At 38.3% G+C, this 16,321-nt stretch overlaps 1 protein-coding gene across 2 annotated transcripts in view; it reads left to right on the forward strand.

Annotated features, from left to right (window-relative positions):
* Window positions 1–3,338: 3,338 nt before the first annotated feature.
* The window catches only part of LOC148874413 (MACPF domain-containing protein At4g24290-like), a 33,866-nt gene continuing 20,883 nt past the window's right edge, over window positions 3,339–16,321 (forward strand). The window contains exons 1-2 of one of the 2 annotated variants that reach the window (XM_088965562.1): window positions 3,339–4,018; window positions 14,532–14,770. In XM_088965562.1, the coding sequence (XP_088821688.1) occupies window positions 3,776–4,018; window positions 14,532–14,770 (482 nt within the window). In that variant the 5' untranslated portion in view covers window positions 3,339–3,775. Of the gene's footprint in view, window positions 4,019–10,684; window positions 10,899–14,531; window positions 14,771–16,321 lie in introns of those variants that run through there. The other variant, XM_088965563.1, reaches the window with a different exon arrangement.

Raw genomic sequence — 16,321 nt, forward strand, 5'->3', positions numbered from 1 at the left:
ATGACATCCAGGGTTCTTTGTAACAATGGTATGCCTTCCTTCTTCAAACAAACAACAAATTTTACTAGATGGTTGCCTGTGTTTTACTAGCGACAATAATAAAAAATCCATTTTTATTTGTTGTATATTAAATTTGTTTGAATTAGTGGATGTTAAGGTTAAAACTATCATTTTTCCATTTCCATCTAATGGAAGGTTGATTAAGTAAATTGGTTGCAAATTATAGGGTATTTTAACAAAACTCAAACTATAGGGTATGCTTTAAAAAATCCATGAAAATAAAAGGGTGTTTTAATAAATGACTAAAAAAAGATTCTATTAAACTTGATAAAATAACCCTTTCATAAAAACTCTTATTTACTTTAGAATTAGTACCACTTCTAACCTTCCAATGCACATAAAAGGATCACCGTGGGATGTCAATGATTAAAAATGGGTTAGGGTCCCAAACTAATTAAATGAAAATGGGTATCAAATAATTAACCCCTCTTGCCATGTCCCAACACTCAATTAAGTCTTTATATACAAATATTCCAATGCTATACTGATGATCCAATAACTGAGTTAGTCATTCAACATCCCTCCAGAGATGGAAGAGTGGGGTCAAACCCACATAAATTGTAGGCTCTCCAAGGTAAGATCAATGGACCTCGCATCCACCCTAATCTGTAAGATCGGGTCAATGTGGGTTTATTCGTCAACTTGATCCATTTACATCCTCTAAGCCAGTCATGGTACAATTCAAATTGAAATTTCTGAATTCATCAAAAAAAAAAAAAAGTATAATTATATAAAGTTTGTAATTGACAAATTTAATATTTTATATTTATATACATTTATTATACATATTTAAATTAAAAATAATTAAGTTTTTTTTTTTTTTTTTTTATAAAATGTCATCATTTTAAACACTAAGATGATTCTAGAACTGAATCCAATATGTTAATCAGATGCCGATGCGGATTTAGAAATTTTGGATCCAGAGATTTTATAATTAAGTGCAAATTAATTAATCTGAATCCAATTCATTTACAGCCCTACTACAACTACTTGAGCATATTTTGGCTATTGGACCCCAATAGCTTAATTTCTTCCCTATGACACGTCAACCCATTAAAACCCTTTTTGTCTTTTTGGTCAAAAGATTATTGGATGCAATTACACTTTTCCCCATACCCATGATAGCGTGCCATGCAGCATAAGCTTCTCAACACTTTTCCAACTACCTTCTATAGTTCAATTTCGGGGAAGTCTCTTAAACTACCTCTAAGTTTTAGGAAATAGAAACAAACTTCACTTACTATTTATAAAATTTCTTAAAGTATCCTTAGGTTTTCTGACAATTGATATCACCATACCTTTGACAGTGTGGCAATAGCAAAACTAAATCAAAACCCTCCAAATCTCATAGAAAATTTCAAAACCATACCTTAAATTCATGCTAGAACCCATAGTCTATTTAGAGATGAATCACAACAGAAAAAACATTGAGTTTGGGATCCAAGCTGAAACGCACTTTGATTTTGCATCTTGAATCAGGGTCTAGGGGTGAAAACTCGGTTCAACTATTAAAGCCTAAACCTGCATTCAAAACTTTGAAGGCCCCAAATGAAGGCCATAAAGGACGTCAAACTTGACGTTGGAAAACAAAGAGTGGAAGAAAACCAATCTTCCAATTAAACCGTTTTCTAGGGATAAATTAGCAAATAAAGCATGTGGAAACCCTACCCTTACCCTTTGGTGAGTTCCTAGTTTGGTCACTAGAAAACATAGCATACAAATTATAAAGGTAGAAAAGAAAAAAAATGGGTATGAGCGGTTCACGGGATTTGGCTATGAAGATATGGGGGAGAAGACAAAGGAGTCAGTTGAATATTTTAAGGGTCGTAATAAATTAGGATTTTCTACCCACTCTCTACCTGCTGTGAATTGCAGTCACACATCTCTATTATGATTTGAAGATGACACCTTGACTCCCTAAACACAAATAAAACCTGTATTTGATCTATCATAGTTAAAATGAAAACCCTCAACCTTCTTGAAAGCTTCCGAAGCCAGATGTAGACCCATCCCATCCCACGATAACAGAAAGATTCAAAACCTGAAAATTTTCAATTTGTGTTTGTGAAAGGCTTTCTCCTTCGTCTTTCTTTGGGTTTGAAAGCATTTTATCAAAGCAAAACTCTTTCAAAATTATCACCAATGATTGACCAATGCAATGAGTTCTATTTTGTCATCTCTCAGACTAACAAGTTGGCTTTCCCATATCTTGTCATTTACATTATGGTATATCATATTAGTCATACCATTATGTTCACATTCTTATTCCCTGTTTTTATTTTTAGTAAAAGGGAGAATCATTCATTTAGGCTGTGTTTGGTTGCAGTGCAATTTTATTTGCACTAGTATAAATGCAAAAAATGTAAATTCTTATTTAATTTTGTTTTGGATTTTACTTTATTCTGTTTCATGCCTTAATTTAATTCATTTGTACTACAATCAAATAAAATAAGTTAAAATTTAAAACAAAAGTAGGTCAGAATTTAGACTCAAATCATTTGCACTGCCATAGTTTTGCATCAATGCAAATTTATTTGCATTACAACCAAACAAAAGTAGGTGAGAAAAATGTCTAGAATTCATATAAGACTCGTCAAAATGACTAGACTCTTTGAAACAGAACAAACGAATAAGCAGAGATAAGAGGACGAAAGGTCGCCTCTGATTAACAAAGGGCAAAATTGGGCAAATATAGTTCCAATCATCTTTGTTAGACTTGCAAAAATTTCCTTTTTTAATTGTCGTTGGTTAACAAAGGGCAAAATTGGGTTTTACAAAATTTACAACAGCCACATTATAATCACGTGTGGACGGAAGGTGACGATAGGGGGCAGAGTGATCAATGTTACAAAACATAAGGATACTTTAAGGATTTTTTAAACATTAGGAAAGTTTTAGTCTACGTGTAGACACTAGTTCGATAGATTTCCCCTTCAATTTAATGCACATAAGACGGAGGCTTTGGAAGGTAATCCACGTTGACCGAAAGTTTTCCAAACTACATTTGCTACGACTGTCTCATAGAAATACGCGGAAACAATGAAATCGAAGCCCTCGATCTCGATGTAGTGCAGTAGATCTATGGCCAATGGTTCTCGGTTTTAGTTTTAGCTCGGCGCCATGATACTGTTGTAGCAAAAACGAAATCAAACTTCTCTGGTCTCCCTTCCCCACAATCAGCTCTTTAAAGCGAACCCCACCAGAAGGAAACAACCTACTATTGGGTCCCACGCCACTGCGTCACATTTTGATATTTGACGCGGTCATGATATCCGTCTGACCGTCTCTAATCTCCGGCCTCCATCCGCGCGAGTCTTCGAAGAAGCCAAAGAACCAACAGTCCACCATCGAGGAGTCTGCTTATTTGAACAGGAGAAGGGAAAGAGTGTCGCTTTAGGTTGCGGAGATGTTTACGTCAATTCTTGTGTAAACAGACGATATGCCTTTCTTTTTTAAATTCATTCTAATCGATTTCCATGCCTCCTCTGGTTTTTAAAATCCTCTGTTTTCAGTCGTAAATGGCTTCTGCTGGAGTCAACACTAGGCCACACTCCTGAAGGAAGAAATCTTATTCCACTCTCAAACCTTCCCTAAGCGAATCCCTTGCTTGATCGCCTTTTATAGGGTTTAGTCAGTCTTTCTTCTTCTTCTTCTTCTTCTTCTTCTTCTTCACCAGAATCTTTGTTCTGGGGTTGTTCTCTTTGGTGGGGGGCTGATGGAGGAGCCGATTGAGGTCAGAGCCTTTAAGTCGTTAGGGTTGGGCTTCGATTTGACGAATGATTTCAGGTTGCAGTATGCCAAGGGGTTTCCTGATGGAAGGTTGGTTGTGTTGGATGAGAAGAATAGGAGGGACATTGTGATTCCTGGAGGGGTGACGATTCCTGGGGTCTCCAATGATATCAAGTGTGATAAAGGGGACAGAATTCGCTTCATGTCTGATGTGCTTGAGCTCAATCAGGTGATGAGTTTATTTCTGTTTTTTGTTTTGATTTGAATAAGTTGTTTTTGTTAGGCGTTTGCTCATTAGAAGAGATGGGATCTGTGACTGAAAAAAAAAATTATTTGATCGTTTGACAGACTGAAGTAGTAAGGATGTAGAAGTGGATTTAAAATCTAACTTGATTGTCCGTTGTTGTCACTATGTCTAACTGAACTTGTGGACATTATGTGATGCAACATCAAGTAAATAACAACAGTACTCGAATTCTTCATTTGTCAAAATGACACGAGCCTAATTCCAACCGATTGATAAGAAATATCTGGGACCTCTTGTCACCAAAATCCAAGTCCAAAGCCTACTGAACTCATCTCAACTCAGCCTTAGTCGAACTATTTGGGTGGGCTACAGTAGCCTGATGAACATTACTGTGATTGAAAGTGCATTTTGAAGTATCCAGATGCTATACAATATATATTTCAGATGAAGAATGAATTCGATATGAAGTTTAGATAAATTAAGATCCATACATTGATTTTCATGACAAGATGGAATGGTTGGGACTGGTCCAAGAAATTTGCATAAGCTGTAGAGCTTCGATAGCTCACTTTTGTTGATGTTTTTGGTTTTACGTTTGTTTCTATTTTATTTATATGATACGTGTTGGCTAACATGTTCCTTGCAGCCAGGCATGGTGCACTTTCTTTACCCAAAGAAACTCCGAGAGTGAGCTAAGAGAGGGAGAAGTGGCACATAAAGAGAGACAGGAGGAGGAACTAGAGAAGATATGGGAGTAGATATGTGCATTGCTAGAGTATAAAGAGAAGGAGGAGGGATTAGATCACAGGGAGTGAGCGGTAACTCCTCAGAAGAAGGACTGCTACAGAAGCTCTAATTTGGGGTGGGGGGGGAGGTGGTCAAAGATAGTGCATCAACTAGGAAGACCGAGGGTAATACGAAAAGGAAAAAGAAAAAGAGATCAGAAGTTGAGAGATTAATTTCAGATATTGAGGGTGATAACGAATTCAGTGGTAGAGGGGAAAGAAGAAAGATTTTACTGTAAGGTGGAGTCTTTTGGGAAGGGTTTTTTGAAAGAAGTTTTTCAATGAAAATCATCAACTGGAACGTGAGAGGTTTGGGGAGTGAAAGAAAGAGAAGGGCAATTAAAGACTTACTAAGAAGAGAGAAACCAGACATAGTGTTGGACTTTGGCTCCTTCTTGGGGAGTCGTTGGAGGTCTAGTTACCTTATGGAGGGAGGATGTTGTAGAATTAGTGGAGGTTTTCATAGGGAGATTTTTTGTGTCTTTAAAGTTCAAGAATGTGGGGACGATTTCACCTGGGTTCTAACCAATGTCTATGAGCCAAACACTTGCAGAGAAAGGAATGAGATGTGGGAAGAGTTGTATGGTATATGAGGCCTATGGGATGGTCCATGGTGTGGGGGGGGGATTTCAATGTAATTAGTTTTTATAATGAATCTAACAACCCCCAAAGAACAATTACAACCAGCACAAGAAAGTTCAATGAATTCATTAATACTTGTGGCCTAAAGGATTTACCCCTCTTACAAGCCAATTTTACATGGTCTAATTTCCAAGAAAGCCCCCTTTGTTCGAAATTAGATAGATTCCTCTTTAATGAAGAGTGGGAGAACCATTGGAGGAATTTGATAGCTAGAGCTTTACCTAGAGTCACTTCTGATCACTGCCTTATCTAGTTAAGTCCTGAAATACTAGGCTCTGGTCCATGACCTTTTAGATTTGAGAATATGTGGTTAACTCACCCAGATTTGGCGCACTTGGTTGGGGAATGGTGGAGAGAAGATTTGAGAGGGGTGAAGTGGAAGGGAGTGAGATTCCCCAAAAAGATGAAAAGATTGAGATCCAAAATCAAGGAGTGGAATAGGGAGCACTTTGGAAGGGTAGAGGAGCAAAAAATTAACTTGGTGTTTAGGATTGAGGAACTAGATTCCAAAAAAGCCCAAAGGATTATGAGTGAGCAAGAAAGGGTTTTGAGAAGAAACCTAAAGAGGGAATTGGAAGAAGTCCCTCTGAGAGAGGAAATTTCTTGGAGGCAAAAGTCAAGACACAAATGGATTAAGGAAGGGGATGGAAATACAAAGTTCTTCCATGCATTGGCTAATAGGAGGAGAAGGAAAAATTTTGTGGCTAAGTTTAGAGGTGAATGGGGAGGAAGTCACAAACCAAGATGAGATAGCCAAATGGTTTGTGGATCATTTCAAATCAATCTAGGAAACCGTTGAATATTAGGCCAAGATTGGAAGGTTTGGATTGGACTAGGTGCTTGAAGAATAAGTAAACTGGTTAGAAAGGGGTTTTAGTGAAGAGGAGATCAGACAAGCGGTGTTTTCAATGGGTAGATCCAAAGCACTTGGTCTAGATGGCTTCACCATGGCTTTCTATCGGAACTGTTGGGATGTGGTTAAAGAAGACCTTGTTGGGGTGTTTAAAGAATTTGTAGACAAGAATAAGGTAAGCCTTGGAGTTAATGCTACCTTCTTAGCCCTAATCACAAAGAAGATAGATGCAAAGGACCCTAAGGATTTTAGGCCGATTAGCCTAGTGACAAGTATATATAAAATCTTGGCTAAAGTGCTTTCTATGAGAATTTGAGTAGTGCTGCCCTCCATCAGTAGTCAAGCACAAGGTGCTTTCGTGCAAGGAAGGCAAATAGCGGATCAGATCTTAATAGCAAATGAGTGTATGGAGGACATGAGAATGTCGGGGAATCAAGGTTTTGCTTGTAAGTTGGATTTAGAAAAGGCCTATGATCTTGTGGATTGGTGCATTTTACTAGAGGTCTTTGGGTGTTGTGGATTTAGAGATAGATGGTGCAATTGGGTAAAGGGCTGTATTAGCTCCTGCCATTACTCAGTCTTGGTTAATGGGGTGGTCAAAGATTTTTTCCCAGCTTGTAGAGGCCTTAGACAAGGTGACCCCCTCTCCCCTTTTCTTTTCACCTTAGTTGCAGATGTCTTCAGTAGATTAATTTCTAAGGTAGATAGGGAAGAGGCAGTGAGAGGTTGGAGGGTAGGAAGGAACAATGTACGGGTGACCCACCTATAGTTTGTTGATGACATTATAATCTTTTGTGAAGGGGGTGATAGGCGAGAAGTGAGGAATCTCAGAGCCTTGCTACAACACTTTAAGAATGTCTTCAATCTGAAGATAAACCTAGATAAGAGTTGTGTGGTAGGTGTTAATATGAGTGATAGGGTTCTTGAGTTTATGGCAGATTGTTTAGGTTGTCCCATTTCTTCTTGTCCCTTGCAGTACCTAGGTCTCTCTCTAGGGGCTAACCCAAAGGAGAGCAGTTTTTGGACCCCAGTTTTGGAAAAGTTTGAGAAAAAATTAGCTTCTTGGAAAAAGAGTGACCTTATTGAAAGCCACCCTAGCAAACCTACCAGTCTATTTTTTCTCTACTTTTCGGTTCCTATTAGGGAGGCTAAGAAGTTGGAGAGATTAATGAGAAATTTTCTTTGGGAGACAAGGGAGGAAAAGAAAGATCATTTAATTAACTGGGAAATAGTTTGTAGGAGTAAAGAGGAGGGTGGCCTGGGATTAGGAAGGCTAGTTCTCAAGAATAAAGCTCTCTTAGGAAAATGGTTGTGGAGGTGGCCCATTAGAAAGGGAGAGGTTGTGGCATGAAGTGATAGTTAGTATACATGGCAGATTGGAAAATGGATGGGATGCTGGTGTATCATGTCGAGCTACGTTGGCAACTCCGTGGAAAGCAATCTAGAGTATCCTCCCTCAATTTCTCAATTTTGTCAGGTACGATGTCAACTCTGGTAACTTTGCTTTATTTTGAGAAGACACTTGGGTGGGTACTTTTGCCCTTAAGGGCCGGTTCCCGTCTCTGTATTCCGTTTCCCTTTACAAGGAAAAAGCTCTCTCTCATTTTCTCCCAACACATGCCTCACCCTCATCCTTAAGTTGGGACTTTGGTTTTCGTAGAGGCTTGAGGAATAATGAACTTAGTAGTGTTTCAGACCGGTTGTCTCTTCTTGGCAGTGTTTTTTGGACCCTCTTAGATTGGATGTGAGATTATGGTCCCTTCATCCAAAGGGTTACTTCACGTGTGCTTCCTTTTTTAAGGCCCTTTGCTCTTCCACGGGACAGTTGGGTTTTCCGACCAAGGAGATATTGTCTAGACCTGTTCCACCTAAAATTATTATTTTCTACTGGTAGGTGTTTTATAGAAAGATCAATACCTTGGACTGCTTGCAGAAGAAAAGGCCTTTCGTGTGTTTGTCCCCTAACTGGTGTGTACTTTGCAGGGCTAGTGGTGAGGTTTGCTCCCACTTGCTTGTATCTTGTTCCTTTTCTGTTGCTATTTGGAGTTGGATTTTTGTTTTGTCTGGGTGTAGGTGAAATCTGACCACAGACTTAAGTCAGCTGTCTGATCCTTTCTTTTTTGTGTGGCCTACAAAAAAAGGAAAAACTATGTGGAGATGTATTAGAGCAGCTGCCTTGTGAACAATCTAGGAAGAAAGGAATGCAAGGTTATTCAAAGAAAAGGAAAAAAAGCATTCAGGCTGTAGAGGATTGTATCTTGACTAGGGCCATCCATTGGTGGAGAACTGTGGACTTCTTTCATACATTTTCTTTTGATGATATTTGGAGAAACTGGATAGTGCTGGCTAATAGTCATACGAGGAAGGACAGGGAATCTGCAGTGTGGGTGCCTCTTTCTGAAGGTTGGGTAAAGCTGAATTTTGATGGTAGCAGCCAAGAAAATCCAGGCCCATCGAGGATAGGAGGAGTGCTGAGAGATAAGGACGGCAACATCTTAGCCTTGTTTTCAGGCCCTGTGGGAATAAGAGACTCTAATAGAGCTGAGATTTTAGCGGCTGTATAAGGTATTCAGATTGTAGAACAATTAGGAGTTCAGAATTTGGCAATTGAAGGAGACTCCCAAATTGTTGTGGGATGGCTGACAGATCCAGGTTCAGCTATGTGGCAATACAAAGACTTATTGAGTAAAGTCAATTGGCTCACAAGAAGCATGACTGTTACCTCTCTTTGGGTGGGAAGATCAGCAAATACCTTAGCGGATGGGTTAGCTAAGCAAGGGGCTTCAAGGGAACATTTATTTTGGGCTGCACTGTAATTTTATTTCTGTTTTTTCCTTTTTTAACTTGATGTAATACTTTGTTAGAAGAGGTAACAGCTCATGCCTTTCCATGGGTTTCCTGTAATGCCTTAATTCTCTGTTTCAACTATGGCCTTCACCTTGTCTAGATCAGTCTTCACATCATTAGCCGAAACAACAGGGCCAAGAAATACAACACTAGGCACCATGATACAACACTTCTTCAAGTTAACATAGAGCAAGGCAAGGGAAGAGGTGAGGAAGTTTCTAAGGCCTAAAAAAGCAAATTTGAAAAAAAAAGGGAGCGATAAGAATGAATGTCTCGGTTGAGATTAGAAAATGAGAGGAAGAGAGATGGGTATGGGTGATCACCAGGTTTGACAAATGTGACAAGAAGAGGATTATAGATGGTACAAAAGAGATTTTCAACGACTATCTGTTTTCTCCCGTGACTGGTGATGCCGGATGTTATTCTTAGGTCAGTAGGGGATCTAATGGGATTTGTGTTCACTCTGAGTTAGGGGCTATGAGTATGACGCTCTTAGTGGACAGTTGCGATTTGAGATTTTCCGAGTTTAGAAGAGCTAGACTCTACTGAAATAGAGAAGCTGGAGGAAATGTTGGGTGTTGATTTGGGTAAGGCTGGAGCCAAAAATTGAAGACGATGATGGCGGTAAGGCTGTAGGAAAGTAAGACTTAGATGATGGTGAGTCTTCTGGTGGACGGGTTCTAAGTCAGGTCGAAGATGGCCTACAAATTGAGGAGGTTGTGATTGGAAGGTTGAGTGTTGATTTGTGTTGAGGGAGCAAAATGGAAGAGGAGGATCAGTTTGGTGGGATAATCAGCAAGAAATAACATAATATGAGAACTCACAATATCGTTCATGTGACGAAGATCTTTTCAAGACTAAAACTCGGCTTGGTAGGGGCAGGATCTACAAAATGAATATAAATGGGTGTACAGAAGGATAAGGGTGAGAGGTAATTGGGACAATTGGTACTGATCATAGGGAGGTAATAGTGCAAGCTCAGTCTATGGCCCCCCCTTTCATTGAAGGAACAACAGGAAAACAAGGTGAATGATGTTGACCTTGAATCTGGTCCGATATGGCTAAGGCAGGATAATGATGTTGTTGATGAAGTTTCAGGTGAGGTGACTATCCAAAAAATAGTTGCTAGGAGGCCTTTCGAAGAATTTGAAAGAAAAAAAGAGGAAGAGAAAATGAAAAACAAAGTGCATCTGAAAGGGAGTAAAGGAATGGGACGGGGAATACTCAAACCAAGAGGATGCACTCACAGATGAAGACTGATTTGGGCATCTGGAAGGGTTCTTGTTTTTGTTTAGAGAAGGGTGATGGTCCTTGTTTTAATGAGGATTTTGTATTGGGTCTGACCCATGATCTTTATTTGGATCTGATTGGGTAATTTTTATGTTTGCAAGGTGTGGTATTCTTGGGCCTTTTTTGGGTTTCTTGAGGGTGTTTCTTGCTTTTGGTGATTTCTTATCACCATCTGCTGTATTTTACCTTTTATTTTAAGGAATTTTCATTTTATTCTTCAAAAAAAAAAAAGTGTTGGAACTGCACATGGACTAAAGCTTTCTCAGATGAAACCTTTGGACAACTCTTCAACTTACTTTTCAAGTTGGGAATTTGGGAGCCTGGGACAAAATCAGTAGCATGCTGGATGTTGCGCATTGGTAGCAACTCATTAGGAATTGTTCTGGTGCTACATCTGAAAAATCTGACAGGAACATGTCCATTTCTTGACGTGCATCTGCAAGTGGTACATGTGCTGTTTTCTCTACTTCTTTGGCTACTATTACCATATATAACCCCTCTGTCTTTGCTTTCTACCTCCAACTTCTTGGTGATCATGTGTAAGGCTTTCTTTGATTTAGTAGCACGCTTGGATGTCTTTTTATCATCATTTCTAATTTGTTCTGTTGACATTAGCCTTAAAAATAACTTGTTGGTTATTAAACATAAAGTCAAAAGTGTTTAGCTTTCCACACATCACGATCATATAGCCAAGATCGTTCAAGTAAAATGTGGGTAGCATTCATGGGAATAACATCACACCAAATAGAATCTGAATACTGATGAATGGAAGAAGAAACCAAGCACCATTTAGTTATCGGAAGGGAAGTGTTGTCAATCCAAGCAACTTTGTATGGGTGAGGATGTGATTCCATTGGCAACCTCAAGTGCTCAATAGTTGCTTCAAACACCATATTTCATGCAGCTACCAGTATCAATAGTAAGCTTTTTAGCTTGACTTCCACAACTAACCAAAGTTTGAAAAATAGTAGTACGTCTCTAATCCTCCTCTTTCTATGGAGTAGAAAGTATTCATCTCACCACATTTACAAGGGAAGCATTTTTATCATAATCAGCACCATCATAGTTTCCAAAATCATCCTCCTTGGGTGAGTCATACTCGTAATTTTATGGATCATGGGCTTTGTGGTTCAAACCTCTCTTCATGTTGCTCAATAAGCACATTCAAAGCCTTCCTTGTAGGACACTTATAAGCCATATGGCCATGTTCTTGGAAACTAAAACAGATTGGCCTCTTATCTCCCTTTGGTTGAGGTATACCATATGTGGATTTCCTTTAGGATGATATGGATCATTAAGTTTAGATCCGTTTGGCCGATTAGTGGTGCCATATGGTGGTGATGGCCGCATGGTTTTAGACATGTCAACAGGTCTTCTAGCCGTTGTCTCTCCAGTTTGAGAAGGAAATTTTTTAATATGAGGTTGTCACATGCACTTCTCAATCTTCAAGGCTATTGGAAGGCTTCACATCATAGAAGCGATGAACAACCATCTGGTTATTTAACCCTCAGTCCAAATGTGAAAGTTGGCGTGGATCTTCAATTCCTCTACACCAAACTTTCTCTCTTCAAATTTCTTTATATACTCCACAAGCGACGTGCTTCCTTGCTTTAAACTGTTGAGTTTATCAAAGAGATTGTCTTGATTATCATAAGGAAAAGACTTCCATTTTAACTTTAGCTTCATCTCCTTCCAATAGATAGTGGATGGTTGTTCAACATCTCTTAAATCATTCTCTATACTAGTGCACAACACTTTTAGGGTTGTCCAACAAGCTTCATGACAACAAACTTAACCCTCCTTTCATCTAACATATCATACCAATCAAAATGAATTGGGATTTACTCCTCATAGAGCACATCTCACACCAACCATGTATTGGGAACATCTCCCATGAATAAAATACACTAGTACAAAAGATGTTCTCAATGTGCAGCTGGGATGTGTTGTGAGGTTGGTGTGAGGAGAAGATTCGAACTCAACCAAAATTCCTTTCTAAGGTGGCAAGCCAATTGGAAAAAGATCGAGGATTGATCTTACCATGAAAATCTGTCCCTTCAACTTATACCTTCTTGGTGATATCCCCAGTTGCATCATAGGTATCATATCTCTCATGTTGATCTTGCTCCAGTACTTCATGTGCCATCTCCAAAAGAGATGGTTGAGGCCTTTCATACAATTAGGTGTGAGCATTGTTTGGTTAAAACCAGACCAAAAATTTTGGTTTTTAGGAGTACAAATTCTATTAACCGGAAAAATCAAATAAACTGAATTTTATTCTATATCATGTAATATATTAGAAGATGTATGATATAATATATTATTTCGCCAATATATATAATATTAATATATGCATTAATATATATTGATATACATTAATATATATGTGTGTGTGAAAAAAGAAATGGAAGTAGGCTAAAAGCCCTTGGCAATCACACCCCCAACTTGGCAATCACACCAAATTCTGCAGAGAAGCTTTCTTTGTTCATTAACCAAAATTGTTCTCCAAAAGAGCCTTACAAGGTCCTAAAATTGTTCTTCAAAAGAAGCTTCCAAAGGAAGAAACTTGCCCCACAAGCCATTTAAAAAAAAAAAAAAGATTAAACCTACCCCCAGTGTTTGCTTTTTCAGGACAGATAAGTAATAGATGTATGGATAACAGTCTTTTAAGGGACATCCACTATTTGATTATCTAAACTTGCATCCTAATGGAATGTCAGTTTCTCTCTGGAAGCCAATAATATTGTTTCTGTTATTTGGTCAATTGCCAAAGGCCATAGATCTTTCCTTGTTCCTTGTCTACCTGATCTTTGTTTTGGGACCTCCTTACCTTCAATAGGGATTCTCTCATAGCCCAAGAAACTGACTCCTTAGCCCCTGAACCAGTGGCAGGAATTTAGTTGTTGCAGTCACTGGATCCTACTGGGCCTATAATATAAATGAAAGAAAAAGGCAATGGTGGCCTTATACTCAGGAGCTATTGGGTTGGAGATTCACTGAAAGCTGAACTGTTGGCCTTGCTGCTAGGTTTAAGATTTGCAAAGCAATGTAGCTTTTGCAATTGAGGTTCACTGAAAGCTGAAGGGGACTCAAAATTGGTTCTCTCTTGGACAAGAATTAGCTGTCAAATACCGGATCTACAGGCATTCCTTCAGGGAGATAGAAAGCCTATCAAAGGAATTAAAACATCACCTTTAATTGGGTAAGGACTGCAAATGGGATGGCAAATACTTGAGCAAAAATGAAAAAAACGAAATTTTCTTTGTAATTTTGGACACTGGTATAATCCTTCTTGTACTATTGGGTGGTTGGAGTTCCAATCTGTTGTACTAATAAATTTTCTTTGCTGATAAAAAAACGAAAAAACTAAAGGAAGAGGCACAAGAGGGCAGCAAACCCTCAGCATGAAGGTTATAATGTGCAAAGAAACAACCGCTAAAAACCCTAATGAACACTAAGAGAATAAACTAAACCACAGATCAAAGCATCATAACTGGAGCCAAAATACCACCTCCAAATGCTCACATCATATATTGCTTGCATAATGCACTACTTACTACAAGACAAAAAAATGAAACAAAAAAAGAAAGGAGAGGCGGATAGCTGTCTTCCTAGCACTCATCAGATGCAACAAATAGTAAAGCTAAGCAGCTTCCTTTACAACTCCATCCATGTCTCCTACCACCATGTGGGGTTACTAATTTACCACCATTCATCTTTGAAACTTAACCACTTCAAAAGCTATTAAAGATCTGATTGCCTTATTCTAACAAAATATAAAAAAATGAAAATAAAAGACAAAACAATAAGCTTTTCAGTTCAGCCACTTCAGATGCTTTCAAATGACCTGCTATTATAGTTGAAGGCACTTTACCTCTGCAGTGCTTATAAAATATTATTTCATAGATTAATTATTGTCTTGCTTGACTATGAATATCTTTAGAATGGTGAAAGTGCAATTTATCCTTTGTTTTGTAATCTATCTATTGTATTTTATCGTAGATGCAAATTTAGAGTTCTACACTTAAATGCATAGTCTACTTTCTAATATTTTTGGCTTTATATTGCTTCATTGCAGATGTCAGAGTTTTTTAATCAGAAATCTTCCATACAAGGAAAAATTCCTTCAGGTTATTTTAATTCTATTTTTCAATTAAATGGAGCCTGGTTGAAGGATGCCACAGACAATAAATATCTTGCTTTTGATGGTTACTTCATCTCCATGTACTATTTGCACCTAACGGCATCTCCTTTAGTTCTCCAAGACAAAGTGAGGAAGGCAGTCCCTCCTAACTGGGACCCAGCATCACTATCTAGGTAGATATTTTCTTGTCATTCCTCATGCATAATACAGTGCTTTTCTTGAATATTGGTTATAAAAAAGATAGGGAAATTTACTGGTGTGAGTTATTGTTATTTGTCCTTGTCAAATTTTCAGGATGATATTCTATATGAGGTATGGACTATAAAGATATCAAACTTTCTAAATAATCTCCCAATGATCAACATAGCTTTTAAGGCTATTGTCTTACAACTTGCTTCAGGTTGGTAGAAGTATACAAAACTAGAAAAGAATTGGAGCAAAGAATGGGAAGAGAAGGAAAAAAAATGCAGGTGCCAAAATGTTCGGTTATGGCAGCCACAAAGTACTTACGTTATAAGGGTAGAAAGAAAGGGCCATACCCAATGTTGGTTCTAGTTATCGGGGTTCTTTGAATGGGTAGACTGGTTATGGTCCTAAGCTTTGGCATTTTTTTGCACAAAGAGGCCACCCTCATAGCTCATGTCCTCATGCTTGTCAGCCCAAGATTTCACTCATTACACCAAGTAATGGTCTCTATTATAAAAATATAAAAAAAAAATCTTACTGATTGGTAACTTGTGTGTTATTAATCACAAAAAATGTGTATATATATTTTCAACTTCCAGATAGCCCCAAATGGTGACTGCAGCCATTGTACCCTATCCCAACCCCTTCTGACATAGCCAAACTATATGTATCTGTGAAAACTGTCCAGTCGAACTGAGAAGAGAAAAAGAAAAGAGAGAAGGGAGAGAAGAAGAAGAGAAGAGTGTCGAACTAAGAAGACCAAGAGTCTAACCCAGTTGACCATCTAACACATTACTAAGATGGAAAAGACTAAAATACCCCTCTTTAGTCGACTCTAACACTCTCCCTCAAGTTGGAGAGTATATATCATATAATCCCAGCTTGTTACATGTATAGCTCACTCTTCCCGAACTCAACCCTTTTGTAAATAGATCTGCCCATTGATCACCTGTTCTCACATGCTCTGTGCTTATCACACATTGATGACTTTTTCCCTTACAAAATGGCAATCTATCTCTATGTGTTTAGTTCTCATGAAAAACTGGGTTGGATGAGAACTGCATCCCAGTTAGGCACTCGAGGATTCTACGTAAACTGGCTTACCATACTGACAGCAAATGAGATACCAGGCCTAGTGATAGATAATTCAGTTTTCCCACTAGCTTTCTATACCTTCCAGGATTATCAAACAATTCACCTGTGTCACTTCCCAACTTTACATTCAATTCCATGGGAGTTTCAATTGGTTTAGCACCTAGTAATCCTGTTTCTTCCAATAGGTCAAGAACATATTTTTGCTGACAGAGTTTTATGCCTTGCTTTGACCTAGCAACTTTTATACTTGGGGAATACTTCAACTTTCTAAGATCTTTTGTCTGAAAGTGATCTTGTAGGAATGTCTTCAATCTATCAATCCCAATTCTATCACTCCCAATTATGACTATGTCGTCAACATAAACTACTAGCAAGATCTTCCTGGCCACAGAGTCATAGCTAAATACTAAGTGGTCAACTTGATATTGTCTCATTCCACCCCA

This window comes from Nelumbo lutea, chromosome 1 (genome assembly GCF_056320005.1).
Source record: "Nelumbo lutea isolate HS-2025 chromosome 1, American lotus-T2T, whole genome shotgun sequence".
NCBI classification, from domain to species: domain Eukaryota; kingdom Viridiplantae; phylum Streptophyta; class Magnoliopsida; order Proteales; family Nelumbonaceae; genus Nelumbo; species Nelumbo lutea.